This window comes from Diabrotica virgifera, chromosome 7, assembly GCF_917563875.1.
Source record: "Diabrotica virgifera virgifera chromosome 7, PGI_DIABVI_V3a".
Classification (NCBI taxonomy): Eukaryota; Metazoa; Arthropoda; class Insecta; order Coleoptera; family Chrysomelidae; genus Diabrotica; species Diabrotica virgifera.
Genome location: NC_065449.1, coordinates 3958962 through 3976354, shown reverse-complemented (window position 1 = coordinate 3976354; position 17393 = coordinate 3958962). Strand labels below are relative to the sequence as shown.

The window sequence follows — 17393 nt, the reverse complement described above, 5'->3', positions numbered from 1 at the left end:
TTAAAACAAAGCTATAAACACCTAGTGCTTGAGTGATGTTTCAATGATTTCTCATTTAAAATCGAACGAGTACGTAGAGAATGTAAAAGTGCAAGCGGGGCTATTTCTAAGTAACATGCATTAAAACGCATGTATTAGGCACGGGAAACACTATGTGTTTATAGCTTTTTTTAACAATCAAAAAATAAATTTTTAGCAATGCAAATATTCAAAACAGATATAATTTGACTTAAACTTTTAAAGGCGGTAAGCAGAATTGCTATTTTATTTTTTATTCAAACGTTATTCGGGTTCAAAAATTGCAATTTTTCGATTTTTTGAAAGTTCAACCGCGTTTATCTCGAAAACTATGCATCCTACGAAAAAACTTGTAGGAACATTTTTTGGTTAGAATGACCCAAAAAATACAAAAAAAATGTTTTGTTTTGCGAGAAATCGCTGTTATGTAATTCCTCAACTTCTTTGTTTATAACAATCTTATCGACATCCGGATCAACTGTTACCCAAAAAATTCGTGTTCTACGGGTCAAAATACATAAAAAAACTTGGGTAAGTCCATCTGAATTAAGAAGGCCGTTGTACCCCCCCTGGCGACAGGACTAATAGATTTCTCAAAAATATTGAATAAGTGTATTTTTTAGTTTTTTGATCTGTCATTCATTTCGCGAAATATTCGCTTTTTTTCTTGTGAAATTTTGGGACTCACCCATTTTCTTACGCCCCGCTCAAATCGTCAGATTTTTTAAATATACAATGTTTTGAATGTACTGAATTTACCTTATTTTAATCTGACGATTTCGAGTTTTTCTAAGGATAGATATTTTTCGGGCCCCCCTTAACAAACTCACCTGTGTTTAGAGCTCATATATGGTAGAGGTACATCTGCAGGGTACAAGGTTTCTCCCCATGTAATAATCTGACGCGCTCGAGTAACTGCAAAAATCCCCGCTTGGGCTAACCTACCATTACGATATATTTCTAGAAATATATGCATACGTTTATCTTTGCACTGAAAAGTCATTTTACGTAGGTATCAAAATATAAATTTATGACAAAAATACCGAAAAAAAAACAAGTTTACACTTTACACTAGTGGTTCACTGTGGAATAATCATCCAACCATTTCATAAAAAGTAGGAACACATTCTACTTTGTTCACTGTTTACTTTGGATGTGCATCTTGGATGAAATGTAGATGAAGAGTATGTTTATACCTTTCATTGCAGATGAATCATCCACAGTGTACATCTAAAGTGAATAGTCTAAATTCGTCTAAAAATAAGAGATAAGAAGAAGATCAAAATTAACACATGTGATCCAGAAGATTGCCATGTTAATTCCATTCCATTCCATTCATGCAGCAAGACCAAGACCAAGACCGCCTTTTGGTTTGCAAGACGAAGACCAGGACCAGGTATGTAAGACCAAGACCAATACCGAACCGTGCAAGACTACGCAAGACCAAGACCAACCTGCAAGGCTCTTGCACTTTTTTGCGAAATTGGTTTTTTATTATTTAACATTATTTTTTTAGTTCAATAATATATACTGGCATTGTAATAAACCTTAAACAATATCGAATTTTTAAAATACGTAATATTTTGGTTATATTTTTAAGTCGTTTTGATTAAGTCAAACGGTTTGCATTTTCTCAAACTTCAAAGCGTCCAGAAGGCAAGTTTTCAAGCAGCGACAGTTCAAGGACAATTGAAATTATTGGTAAGACAAAAAAATGTAATTATAGATTGTCAGATTGTCAGATAACCGATGGACAAAACGTATTGTCGAGTGGAGGCCACGAGAAGAAGCACTACTGAGCAGAGGATGAACACCAACCAGATGGGCTGACGATCTGAAGCGTATTGTCGGCAACTGGATGCAAGCCGCACAAAACAGAGAAAGATGGAAATAACTGAGGCAGACCTATGTCCAGCAGTGGACGAGTACGGGTTGATGATGATGAGGTTTTTATGTACCAGTAGTTTTCGCTTTTTTGTCTAATAAAAATACTGACACTTATTTCTTATTCTTATTCTTTTCGCATAATCGAGGAAAAATATAGGTCGTTAAATTTAAAATTAATACCAAAAAATATCATAATAGATTTTGAAAAGGGATTCACAATGCTGTGAAAGCATTGTGGCCTGAATAAAAAATAACTGGTTGTCGATTGTAATGTGTCAAGCTTGGTAACGCAAAATCCAAAACTTAGGTTCAGTTTCTGAATATAAATAATGACAAAAACTCTGATATTGGAAAATTTTTAAAATTATATTTTTGATTAATTTTTTACAATCAACCAAAGTTGGAAGTTGAATTAATTGTGAAAATTCCGGATGACAAACGCGTAAAGAATTTTACTGATTTCATAGTTGAAAAGGGCATAGTTTTCCCCAGAAAGGGCCAGTACTACAAAAATAGTATGTGCCGCACTTGAAATGCATGCGAATCATTTCAGTGTGTTTTAAATTCTAGTTTTTACTACCCACATCCTAATATTTTCAACTTTTTAAATGTCATAATGGGTATTCAATCCAAAAATATGTGAAAATAAAAAGTGCGAATAACTCGTGCTACGAGAGCAATGTACATAGTTTAAATAAAATTAAAGAACTGCAAGATAACAAATTACAGAATTAAGCGTTTATAACTCCCCATTAGGTTTAGTTATTATGTTATAATATTAGGTCTATAAATAGGTATGGTAAATATGTATGTATTTACTAAAAAGTATGCTTCAGTTAGTTTATAAGAAAAGTTAATTATATTAAATAAAGTAAAAAAGAATGTGTGTGTACTTTGTACGCACGTAAGAAGTTATACGTCTACTACATATTATGTGATTTTTAAGACAATACCAAAAATTTTTAAAAATAAAAAAATAAAACGCACACAAACACATTGAAAAATGCCACAAAAAAAATGATTTCTGAACGATAATAATTGTTGGCAAAAATTTTAAATACGCATTTTCTGAAAAAAAAAATTATATAACAAATATACTTACAATCATAAAATGCATAAAAAAACAAAAAAATAAAAACTTGCATCGGGAATCGAACCCGTGAATTTCGGGGCGCTTTGATTCGTAATCGAAGCCTAGACTCACTCGTCTAATTCCACATTATTTGTCATGTGGAAAAATAGGGTAACTGAACGTTTTACTGTTTGACAGTTGTTTTGAATATAATTAAATTTTGTAGTTTAAATTTTGTGGAAGAAAATATTAAAATATAACAGAACAGTAAGAAAACAATATATTAGATGAAGATTGGTAGAACTTTTGTTGGTAATCAAATTAAGTATGTAAATCAAAGCATTACATACCTACTAGATAAATAAATCTACGCCAAAAAATCATAATTTAAAAATAAAAATCGGACCTAATTTGGGATTTCTCTCTAAAATCCCCATTCTTGAGAAAATAAATGTACAGTAGAGCGTCGATTATCCGAACGTCGATCAACCGAACGACCGCTTATTCGAACTATCGACTCCCGCGTCCCGCACTCGAATACCGAGCAAGCATTAGTAGTTGACGCTTAAAATATCTTCAATTTTCTTCAATATTGTATCCAAAAATAATTATGCTGTTGCAAAGACTGCACTTTTTTGTTTAGTTGCTAGTTGTCATTATCAAGATATAAATAAATAAGTAGGTATATAAATATGGATTTTATTCACTTGTGGATAAATATGTATGACTATAAATATGTATCAATATATTGTAGTTCGATTATCCGAACAAATCGGTTTTCCGAACACCTATGTCCCCCAATTATTTCGGATAATCGACGCTCTACAGTATTTTAACCTAATCCAAATGTATAATTACAATATGATTATAATAAAAACTACTTACCAAATTAGAATGAGTTTTCCTTGTCCAAAATAGTCCAAAAGTCCAAAAATATAGGTATATGAAAACTATTTAAAAACCATAAATAATCTAACTACAGCTGTGCCGCAGCCGCCATATTGAATAATTTTTGACATGTCATTTGAACATCCAATCAGAACAAAGTTATAATGCGCATGCGCCGGGATCATAGGTTTTAACATATAAAAATTCACCCTCATATCGCGCGTAAAGAAGTATAACTTCAAAAAATATTTGATTTTTGTGTATTTTATTCGGAATGGTTTGGTTCAAATTATTACTACCAAAAAAGCAAGACCAGCAAGACTCTTGCAGCAAGACCAAGACCAAGAACAAGACCGGCTAGTGCAAGACCAAGACCAAGACTAGCCTGGTCTTGGTCTTGTTCTTGTATTGCTCATCACTAAAGGTATTCTAGTACTAAAAGTTACTCTTGCTTTAAGTTGGTAAAATACACCGTTTTTTTTTAATTTTTTCAATTTTTTTCAAATTCAAAAAACGAAAAATTTTCAAATCGATTTTTCTAGAAAACGATGTATCCTACCGACTTAAATCAAGCGTATCTTTTACTACTAGAATACCTCACAATTTAATAATTCAGTATCAAAAATGTTTAAAAGTTCAAGACAAAAAAGTTATGCGATAAAATAACCGTTGCCCTGTCCAAAACGGACGCCTATGACCGGTACTAGAAATTCGCAATGCGTGAAATCGACTTATCTCTGGAAGATAAATATGCGTACCAATTTTCGTTTTTCTAAATAGAAGCGTTCTGGAGTTATTTAAGAAAACCTATTTACAAGACGCTATCTTCAAAGAGCTCTAGCTCCCTTAGGAAGGATTTTCGGACTAGGTAAATTGGGTTAAAATGTCTTAAAATTATTTGAGGAATCTCCTGTCTTCTTTTGTGTAGAGTTTCTGGACACCCTGTATAATATTTTTATACCAAAACAATTCCTGCCTTTACAATGTCAGCGAAGGTTATTGAATCCGAGAGTTTATATTATTATAAATTATTTATATTTATATTCAGGTACTGAATTCAGGTAATTGTTTATATTTATATTCAATATTTAAGGGTTAAGAATCTTACTACAGCCCACTATGGTCTGATTTTCGACAGATCCCGCCTAGACTATCAGTAGACAGCTAAATAATGAATCCTAATGAATTTTCTTACCTGTAATAATTCAGTATCTGTGCAAATACACCAGGATGCCTATCGAAGAAGTATTCGTTGAGTATAGGATCGTAGTTCGCGAGAGCCTCCGTGAGTCTCGAAAGCCGAGTGGCAGGAATCTTTTTTAGAGTAGCTTTGTATGTCTCGTAGCGTATTCCACCGACATTTAAAATAATCCGATTCTCGCCGTCCATGCTGCCATTGCTTTATCTAGAGAAGATTACTTGATGCACCTGGAATAAATAATAATCTGTTACCCAAGGATAAATCTAAATCCAAATCGAAAAGTAAATCCAAAATTAAGACTAAGTTTATGTGTTTTTGGTTAGACTTTTGTATAGGTTTATCAACAATAATTTTCGGGGGTAATTTCACAAGTCATCAAAATTATCGATAATTCTGCTTGAATGCGTATTGCCTATAGTAGGGGAGTGCAATTAGAACGAAAACATGCATTGTTTCGGAAAAATTCAAACAAGCTTATATTTTCCTAAAACTTTTTTTTGTTAGTTTGTATACATGTTAAAGTAAAAAGTTCTACTCGCGGATTTGGTGCTAATTGTTTATTAATTGTTTAAACAATAACGATTTTTTTTGTATTAATAATTTTAAAAATATCGTTAAATTCATCATTTAAGTTTGATCAAATGTGTTTCTATTTTGTTTTTGATTATACTGAATCTGAATATGGCATTGCAATTTGAAAATTCTTATACAGAAGCTAAGTATTTTTTTATGGGAAATAAGCCACAATTTTACTAAAAAATGAATTTATTAACGTTTCGAAGCCCAAATCTGGTTTCGTTTTCAAAATACAAACTACTATTAAAATAAACAAAAATGTTGTTGCTAAGTAAATAAATTCATGTTTTAGTAAAATTGTGGCTTAGTTCCCATAAAAAAATACTCAATTATAAAAATGCCACAAGGAAATAGCTTCAGAACAATATACAGAAGCTCTTTTACAGTATGTCTGCATAGCTAGGAACCACATAGAAAACTTTTTTATTATCAATTTTACGAAAAAAAGTTATTGTTCATAAAATGCTCTGGATAGTCAAAAATCTAAAACTGAACCATCAGATATCAAATTTTATCAATTTTATACGAGTTTTGCCAAAAATACGAATTTCGTTAAAGAGTAACCTTTATATTTCAGAATATCAAAAAATGCTATTATGAAAAGTTGTTTGAAATTAAAAACTATGTTTAAATATACAATTACATTATTCTAATCGAAAAATGGTTTTCAATTTTTTCTCAAATTACGGATACTCATCATCATTTTATTACAATTATGCTAACAATTTTATTATCACTTTTACGAAAAAAAGTTATTCTTCATAAAATGCTCTCCCTGGTCTAAAATTTATGATACAGCCATCAGATATTAAACTTTTTTAATTTTATGCGAGGCATGCAAAAAATATGAATTTTTTTTAAGAGTTAAATGCCTTTATTATTCACAATATTTTAATTAGAAAGATGTAATTGAACACTAAAACAAATTTTTTAATTCCAAACAACTTTTCTTAATAACAATTTTCGATATTGTGAAATTTAACGATACTTTACTCCTGAGTGAAATTCATATATTTTCACATACCTCGTATAAAATTAATTCAATTTGATATTTGATGATTGCATCTTCACCTTCCGTTACTGGCGCCAACTATTTGCGATCGAATACTCGCGCACGGTGCAGAAGACCGGGTCCAAAAATATGGGTCAGCAATATTTGAAAAAAATTTTTTTTTGCAAAATTGTGTACAATTATATTATTTAATGAATATATGATCATATAATTGTGTAAATATGCGTTTGTGTCAACATTATATTACTTTAACAAAAAGTAATTTTGTTAATCATCATCTTCATACGTTTCCTCGTCAGTCGATACTTTCTCAAATAATTTTAATAATCTTTGCTTCTCCTTCTCGTAATCCATATCTAAATATAAATAAACAAATATATAAACATTAAAAATAAGAAAAAGACCTTAAATTACCTGACTAATTAGAACTTACTACTTTTAATTACCTGACTAATTAATAGGTCTTGCCTAATAATAAAAGTACAATACTCTTTTTTACATTGCACGTGGACTTCACACACAGTTGACTGATGACTGAAGAGGTATATGCAGAAGCAATTGAAAATATGCACTACAATCAGAGTTACAGGCAGTTATTTAGAGGCCCGGTCTCATACACCGTGTGCGAGTAACGGAGGGTTAAATTATATACGATGCAGAGTATTTTATAAGGAATAACTTTTATTCTTAAAACTAATAATAAAAAAGTTATCAAGTTACGCAAGTTCCAAGTTACGCAGACATACTGTATAAGAGCTAAAAAAAATTGTTTTGCTGAACATTTATTATTGTTGAAGTTTATTATTAAATGTATTTTAGGTAAGTTTTACACAAAAAAACATTGATCACTTTATATAAACATTTTTTTAGCTGGTAATTTTCGGTTTTTGTATTACATTTTTGTTATTTTTCTTAATTTTCTCAAAAAGAAATAGTCTATTTCATTTCTAAAGTAAAATAATTTAGTGCATTTTAAAGACTACATTCTAAGCTTTATAAAAGTACTTATAAAACTGTAATAGATTTGTTCAAACTTAAGTAATACCATCTTAAAATAGTGGTAATTCTATAAAACTACGAAGATTTCAAAAATTACATTTTTTAAGATGTCATATCATTTGAATTAAATTTTTGAGATTTTTTTTTTGAATGAAACATCATTTAGTACAATGTTTGATAGGTAAGTTGTGCAAAATTGAGGGTTTTATAAGATAAGGTATTAGTTACACATTTTTAAATCATTTTTAAACAAAATTCATGTAAGACTCACTTTCCGCCCCCACCGTACTTATGCCCATACATTTTATTTCTCTTTATTGTAACCATAAGATGGCTTAATTATTCTTCTTTTAGGTACAATTTGTAAAGTTTTATTTGATACATTATTTAAAGAATTACATTAAAATATCTCAACCGTGCACTTCGCCGAACGCTAGTTTACATGCCCAATGTTTATGAGAAGGGCGACTTTAGCGTTATAAATAAAAAATTATAGAAGATATAGATTTAATTTTAGAAAATTCTTTATAGTCCGTTCTTTAACGGTAAAATATTGCAAAACCTCTAAATTTTAAAGAACCGCTTGGGTTGACATGACATTTGGCATACACATAGCTAACAAGTCAAAGAAAAAAAGTGATATTGTGTCGATATGTGCTTTTGCCCTGGGGGTGGTTTTCACCCCCTCTTGTGGGTGAAAAAATATTCGTCCAAAGAAAGTCAGGAAATGGATAAACTGGCTAATTTTAAGTAACTTTTCTTCTATAGAGTTTTTTCACTAAGTCAATACTTTTCGAGTTATTTGACAGTGAATATGTTCATTTTTTCAACAAAATAACCACGCTTTTAGACGGTTTTTCGCAAATAACTCAAATAGTAAGTATTTTGTCGAAAAAACATTTGTAGTAAAAATATAGCCTGTAAAAAATTTTAAAAAATGGTGTGTATGTCACGTCTCTACACCTAGCAGCAGCAGAATTATAGCTAATGAAAAAGAGGTTCATATTCGTCAAATTCCAAATGGAATACTTTAACGTGAAATAACCAAAAATTAAGCACATTTCGGGAAAAATTCATTACAACTTATTTAAAGTGTTTAAAAAATGCTTCATTTTTGTTTTATAAAAAAAATTTCTAACATCAAAATTAAACAAGTTACGCTCAAAATAAAGTTAGTCCCTTTTGGTTTTTGTAAAAAAATCGAGAAAATCACCCCCTAATTAGTATCTTAAATGAACTTAATCGTTACGACTTCACAAGTTTCTTGACTCGTGTATATATTGTTTATATGATCTGTAAGTTTCATCGGTTCAAAGTCCTTATTATTGAAAAGGCTGTAGTTAAAAGGGGTTGAACGAGTCACTGATCACGAATGTATGCAGATTTAGAAACACCAAATCTTAATCAATTTTTGTCTAACAGAAAAACAAAAAAATACATGATATTCAGAAAAGCAAATCTGATTTTTTTTGTTTTTCAAGATTTTTGGTATCTCTAACAATTTTTAAGTTATTTTGAAAAAAAGCATATTTTTCAAAATTTAAATTTTTAAAAATTTTACTTTGAAACCAAATTGTTTCAAAATAAGCACTTTGACTCGGTCAAAGTTACAGATCATATAAACACAACATAAGTAAAATAATTTGTGGAGCGGTAACGATTAATTTCATTTAAGTTGCTAACTAGGGGGTGGTCTTCCCGATTTTTTTTTGCAAAAACAAAAGGGACCAACTTTATTTTGAGCGCAACTTGCTTAAATTTAATGTTAGAAACTTTTTGTAAAAACAGAAATAAAGCTTTTTTTAAACACTTTAAAAAAGTTGAAATAGGCTTTCCCCAAAAAGTGCTTAATTTTTTGGATATTTCACGTCGAAATATTCTATTTGAAATTTGGTGAATATGAATTATTTTTCATTGGCTATAACTCTGGTTCTACGAGATCTAGAGACCTAACGCGTACACCATTTTTTTTACTTTTTTATGTGCTATATTTTTGCTAAGAACGTTTTTTTCGACAAAATACTTACCTTTTGAGTTATTTGCGAAAAACCGTCCAAAAATGTGGCTATTTTGTTGAAAAATGAACATATTCACTGGCAAATAACTCGAAAAGTGTTGACTTGGCAAAAAAGCTCTATAGAACAAAAGTTACTTAGAATTAGTCAGTTTACCCATTTCCGGACTTATTTTGGACATATATTTTTTCACCCGCAAGAGGGGGTGAAAGTCACCCCCAAGGCAAAAGCACACATCGGCACAATATCACTTTTTTTCTTCGACATGTAAGCTATACGTATGCCAAATTTCATGTCAAACCAAGCGGTTCTTTAAAATTTAGAGCAAAAACCGTGAAAGAATGGACTGTAAGATTTTTTTTGTAAAATTTTCTGAATTTTTCAATGGTCAAGTCAGTTTTGTTCTAAAATTTATATATTCGGAGCTATTTAAAAAAACATCAAACTTCGTAGTTCATTTGTTTAATAAAAAATGAAGCACCCACTTCTCGAGTAGAATTTTTGATATGTTGTTTATTAAACATGTCGTAATGAAATTACAAAAAGTTCTATCTTGTTTGATTTTTTCCGAAGTGAAAATCTACATGCACTCCCCTATAGAGTTCATTTTCATATTTTGAGGAGGAGGATTGGCCAAAATATGAAAATAAACGAGAGTAGTTTTTAAAAGGCAATACACTTGAAAACTAAATTATCTGATTATTTTGATGAACGAGTGTAATTTAGGAAGAAAATTACTCGAAGAATGTGAAACTATCAAATAGAGAAATAATAATTCTCTAAAAGAATTTATTTAACAATACAGTTCGGGTCTCTTCGTTAAAAGTGTAGTTTATCTTAATACAAAATTTTGGAATTGGTTTTTTGGAATGAGAAATTAAAATTCGCTACCAAAAGTGATGTATTACTCAGAGGGCGCCACATACGTCTTTTAGTGCTCATTTAATACGTTCAGTTTTTTTATCCCCCACCAATTTTTTGATCAAAATTTTTATTCTCTTAATATTTTTACCTAAAAAGATATACTACATTCACCTCGATAACCTCAACTGTTTTCGAGATAAACGCATTTTAAATCTGCTATACAACATATTTTTGGGCATAATAATTGTAACTAGCCCTGAAAAATAAACTTGAAACCATAATAGTTCTGCTAGTTCTCATATGTATGTCATTGCATCGCAAATTCCATTTGAAGAAATTTGCGATACATTGTTGTAAATTTTTATGGTTTTAAGTTATTTTTCGGGTGTAACTACAATGATAATATGCAAAAAATGATGTTGCCTCGCAGATTTAAAATTCGTTTATCTCAAAAACAGTTAAGTTTAGCGAGATGAATGTAGTATACCTTTTAAGTAAAAATATTAAGATAATAAAAGTTTTGATTCAAGAAGAATGTAGAGTGGGTAATTAAAAAAATTGAACCTATTTAATGAGCGATGAAAGGCGTATGTGATGCCCTCTGTGAAATACATTATTTTTAATGGTGAATTTGGATTTCTCGTCCCAAAAAACCCCCGCTTACCAAATTTAGTGTTATTATTTCATGCTTCTCTGAAAATATTAACTCATAAATAAAATAAAAGTCTAACTTTGACACCCTGTATGTCGGTTATTATCAACTTTTGTACTAAGGTAAGTTAGCTTAAACAGATCTATTTTTATCTCAGGAATCTAAAGTTAAGCTATGGCCCATTCTTTACCAAACACCCTGTATAAAAAAAATTGTATCTTTGTAAATAAAAAATTGTATTCCCACTCTTTCCCACATTTTCATGGTTCCATCATTCTATTAAAGTCTTTTAAATGCCAATGTAACTGTAACAAACATTTATTTAAATTCTCACCGATATTTCATTCCCTTTGTAAGTAATTGACGAAATATATTAAGCGTAAAAAATCTTTGATACTTATAAATTATGAGACAGAATAACTTTGGTAGATTTTGGTGCGATGGCTCACTCTTAAAATCAATACCACGTGTCTTTTTTAATTTCTTTTCATGGAAAATTACGCCAATGCGGAAAGGCATGAAATAAATAAATGGTCGGGTTTTCCTCGATAAAGGCAGAATGTGGCCAAAGTTTACATTAAAAACACATCAAATTCCTTTATAGAAATTTAATGTCTTTTTATGCCTATAAAATTTTCCAATTTAAAGTAAACAGACGTTTACTGCTACCGTAAATAGACAAACGGCTTCAATTATGGTTCTAAAGTACTAAAAGTGAAATTTAAGATGCGAAAAAAAATTATCAGTAGTAATTGCACAAGAGCTCTGAAATTATTGAATTTTTCCCGAGTGACACTTTGACAGTTTTAATTTCACGAGCCGAAGGCGAGTGAAATTATGTCAAAATGTCACGAGAGCAAAAATTCTATATTAATTTCAGAGGTCGAGTGCAATTTGTTGCGATTATTTCATGAATAAAACTGTTCAAAACCAAAATTTTATTGTAATCTATTTATGTAAGTACCATTAAACACACAGTTTTTATAAATATTTGACGATTGAAAGTCATCACTTTTATAATTTTTAAAACATTAATTGTCATTAATGTCACTGAATGTATTTTTTCGTAGCAACGAAGGGCATCTGACGTAATATACTTAACGACGGGAGATTATCAAAAATTATCGATTTAATTCAAATTTCTGTAGCTTTCTATTGGTCAGAATCTCCTATGAATGAAATAATCTCATTTATTACATGTCCTTTATTGATTATTATGCCGTTAAGAAAATGTAATTTTCTACAACCACTATTTAAAATGCACTTTTCTGCACAGTTTTATGTTATCAAACTTGATATTTTCTCACAGTATAAGATATTTGACATTAGTGTGCAGAAAAGTGACGTTTCTGTATCGGAAAGTTCTTTATTTACTCTATGTCATATTATGTATAAGTTTTTAGTTTGTGAAAACTGTCATTATAGATAGCAGTGCGTGAAGTGTTTAAAGTGTGCGTGAAGTAACAATGTATTTTAAATGGGATTTACTTTTTCGCACACTTTCAATGGGTTTTTTTGGCACACTTTCATATAATCAAATATCCTTAACTTTCGCGTTGTCATGGTGATGACAATATGAGCAATGACTTGCAACAAAATGTTTAACAGTTTTGTGGTTTAAAAGTAGTTAGTATTTTTAAATATCAAAGTTCTAAAAATTGTAGAATAGAAATGAATTCCAGTGACGAAGAGTTACAGTTTTTTATTTGTTTATCGTAGATAAAATATTGTATGAAACTGTGCGTGAAGTACTTTTTGCGAACTTACGCGATGTATAGCACTCGCTTCGTTGTCGCTCGTGCTCTAAAAATCGTGTGCGTTCGCAAAAAGCACACTTCACGAACTGTTTCATAAATAACTATTTCTGTACAGTTGACTACCTCATTCTGAGTAACGTCATATTCTGTTTACATCCGTGGTTAACGTTTAGACAAATATATAACCTATAAGACAATTATGATATTTAACTATAGAATAGAAATTAATTTATGGACATTACAACTGTTTTATTACAGAGAATGTAATACTGGCTCAAATGTTGCTCATTGTAACCCTAGGATATTCTCAAAAAGATGGTTTTACACAGAATATAACAGACATTTTATAAAGACCATTAATCGGCTGAGAGCCAATCATGCTCTTACGCCAGATTACATGCATAGAATCGGCGTGTCAGATACTCCCAATTGTACTTGTGGCAAAATCGGAGATCTAACACATGTCATATTAGAATGTCATTTAAACATAAATAACATAAACGACCTTTATAAGGAATTTTAAAGATTTAAAATGTTTTTTCCCAATAAACCTTAATACTTTAATATTTACAAATGATATGGAAATTCTTCATCTCATTTATAAACATGTTAAATTATGTAAATACAAGTTGTAAACGTAATATAATAGGCATAATTTGTTAATGTGGTTTGAAAAAATTTAAAAAATAATATATAAAAAAACACATAATAAAATAACAAAAAAATAATAAATAAAAAAAAAGAAAAAAAAAGAAAAAATAGTACATTATTCAACGAGCATGTAATGATGGCTATTATAATGTACATTTACATTTAACTATATATAATATAATAATATATAACTATACATAATATGTTATAACATATTTAACACAATATAACTTGAAAAACAAACACAATATTATCTAGTTATAAATTCCAATTAACATAAACAAAATGAGCTAATGTCACTGTCACTAAATTAAATGATAAACGTCAAAATTTTTAGTAAACAAGATATAAACGTACAAAATATACTGACATTGTTACAGTTAAAATTCCTTTAAAAATTTTTCGAAGTTAATTATTGGTATAAATTACAATAATTATTGTATTAAATAAACAAGTTTAAGTAATTCTATTTACAGTTTATATACGATTAATATTAAGAGGCATGCGCCACTTGATCTAACTCCAGCCCGTGAGTAAGGACCCGTGAGTAACTTCAGCCCGTGAGTAATGAATTATTACTCACGGGTACAGTAATGGGTGCTATTATCTATGAAAAAATAGCGAATAATGAGCATGTTATTAAACGGTCGTAGAAAAAAATAAAAAAAGAATAGAAAAAAAAAGAAGTGAAAAAAAGTGTTTCGCACAAATTAAAATATATATTAAAAAAACAGTAAAATAATTAAAAAAAAACAAAATAAACAAAAAGCTACACAATGTAACAATGTATCTATAAACATAATATTGTAGAATGTACTTATGTTTATAAGAAATTTATGACTGTGAATCTGCAATCGATCACAAACAAGTCTGGCTAATTGGCTCCACCAAAGCCATTTTTCAAAAAAAAAACTGTTTTATTTTACAATTTTATTCTTAATAAACATTTTATAATTATCAATTAACCAATAAGGATTTAGCAACCTCAACAAGATACGTCGAATGAAATTTTGGTGGCCGTGGCTGCATATATATAACGTCAAATGGGACATTATTTTGTAATAATTATTTAAAATAGTTTAAATTCAAACAAATTAAGGGAGTGCATTAATATTTTAACTGATTTCTGTGTAATTTGTTTAGGTATAATGAATTTAAATTGTTTAGTATTAATTAAATACAGCTTAAAGTTTATAATTTATTATTATAATAAATCTTCGTTTGGAAATTGTGATTTTTATTTTTAGCAAAAAGGGTAGTTGTAGAAAAAGTATAGTGTATAACACGTGCAGAAAGGTAATTTTTGCACTTGTTGCACAATATACTATTTTAGCATTTCTGAAAGTGTAGATCTATTTAATGATGAATAGCAAGATTTAGATTTATTTATAGATAGCAAGATGTAGATTTATTTATTTATAAATAGCAAAATAATAATATACAGGGTGTCCTGAAAAGAATGGTCATAAATTATACCACACATTCTGGGGTCAAAAATAGTTCGATTGAACCTAACTTACCTTAGTACAAATGTGCTCACAAAAAAAGTTACAGCCCTTTGAAGTTACAAAATGAAAATCGATTCTTTTCAATATATCGAAAACTATTAGAGATTTTTTATTGAAAATGGACATGTATAATTCTTATGTCCGCAACATCTTAAAACAAAATTATAGTGAAATTTGTCCACCCCATAAAAATTTGTGGGGATTTTGTTCCCTTAAACCCCCCAAACTTTTGGGTACGTTCCAATTAATTCATTATTGTGGTACCATTAGTTAAACACAACGTTTTTAAAACTTTTTTGCCTCTTAGTATTTTTTCGATAAGCCAGTTTTTATTGAGATGCGGCTTCTTTTTCAATATATTTACGTAAAAATTTTATGGGGGTTTTGTTCCTTTAAACCCCCCTAATGTTTGTGTACGTTCCAATTAAACTATTATTGTGGTACCATTAGTTAAACACAGTGTTTTTAAAACTTTTGTCTCTTAGTCTTTTGTTCATAAGTCACCTTTTATCGAAATGTAGCCTCTTTTTCAAAATATACCTAAAAATGTAAATTATAAATAAATTTTCAGATTATTAACAGGTCTCTATAACCGTACTTAACCATATACAAATATATGGTGGATTCGACAAATATTCAAAATATCTCAATAAACACTGGCTTATCGAAAAAGTACTAAGAGGCAAAAAAGTTTTAAAAATAATGTGTTTAACTAATAGTGCCACAATAATAATTTAATTGGAACGTACACAAAAGTTTGGGGGGGTTTAAGGGAACAAAACCCCCATAAAATTTGTATGGGGTGCACAAATTTTACTTAATTTTTTTTAAGATAAAAAAATGCCGTAAAAATCGTAAAAATGCCACATATCAATTTTCAATAAAAAATCTCTGAGAGTTTTCGATATATGAAAATAATCGATTTTCATTTTGTAACTTCAAAGGGCTGTAACTTTTTTTGTGTGCACTATTGTATATAGGTAAGTGAGGTTCAATCAACCTATTTTTGACCCCAGAATCTGTGGTATAATTTATGACCAATCTTTTCGGGACACCCTGTATAGTAAGTATGAATAGCTAAGAAGAAGAGCTAAATGATGTACTAAGACTAGTATAGCAGGAAGTTTATTCTGCAAAAACACAGCAGCAGGTCCCGATAGTAAATATACAAGCAGAACTACTCAACTAATGAAAAACGAATCCATAGCAATAATCAAAAAGATATTCAACTACATATACAACTCTGGAGAACAGAGCCCCCGCTACCATATGTGCAAAGTGTGCAATGCACACGGGCGCCATCCTTTAGGGGCGCCAAAGCCCGGGGTCAAAAATGTCAAACAAAAACAAACAAACAAAATAAAACAAAATTATCCAGTTACTGTCGATTCCCATTTGCGAGAACATGTCATAAGTCCATTTTAATTTATTTTGTTATGATTTTATGCTGTTTGTTTCATATTGATATTTTAGTCTACAAATAATAGTCCATTTACTCACGGTTTTTGCTGTTAATTTTAAAGAACCGCTTATATTGACATGAAATTTGTCATACACATAGCTAACAAGAAAAGAAGTGATATTGTGGCGATGTGTGCTTTTGCCCTGGAGGTAAAAGGGGTATTCTCAGGGGAATACGCCCGAGAATACCTGGGGGTATTCTTGGCGGTGAAAAAACATACGTTCAAAATAAGTCCGGAATTGGATAAACTGACTAATTCCAAGCAACTTTTGTTCTATAGAGGTTTAGTCAATATTTTTCGAGATATTTGCGAGTGAATAATATGTTCATTTTTCAATAAAATACCGCGTTTTTAGAAGGTTTTCCGCAAATAACTCAAAAACTGACTATTTTATCGAAAAAAATTCTCTTGGCAAAAATATATCTTACAAAAATGTGAAAAAAATAGTTTACATATATAAATATGAAGTCTGCAAACCCAGAGGAAGCAGAGTTGTAGCTAATGAAAAGTAGGTTCTTATTCGTCAAATTCTAAATCGAATATTTCAACGTGAAATAACCAAATGATTAAGCACTTTTCGGGGAAAACTCATTACAACTTCTTTAAAGTGTTTAAAAAAGTTCCTAGCAACAAGAATACGCAGCAAGCATCCTTTTTTGAAAAAAAAAATCATAAAAATCACACTCTAATTAGCATTCTAAATGAAATTAATCGTTACTGCTTTACCATTTACTTTCTATATATTGTTTATATCATCTGTAAGTTTCATCGGTTTAAAGTGCTCATTTTTGAAAAAAATTGGTTTTAAAGTGATTTTTTTTAATTTTAAA

The 17393-nt window shown here is 29.8% G+C and overlaps 1 protein-coding gene across 5 annotated transcripts in view; it reads right to left on the bottom strand.

Moving 5' to 3' along the window:
• The window catches only part of LOC114328732 (potassium voltage-gated channel protein Shaw), a 597781-nt gene that overhangs the window by 315929 nt on the left and 264459 nt on the right, over nucleotides 1–17393 (bottom strand). For all 5 annotated transcript variants that reach the window (XM_028277676.2, XM_028277680.2, XM_028277679.2 and 2 more), the window contains exon 2: nucleotides 5061–5293. In XM_028277676.2, coding sequence (XP_028133477.1) covers nucleotides 5061–5254 — 194 coding nt within the window. In that variant the 5' untranslated portion in view covers nucleotides 5255–5293. The remainder of the gene's footprint in view (nucleotides 1–5060; nucleotides 5294–17393) is intronic.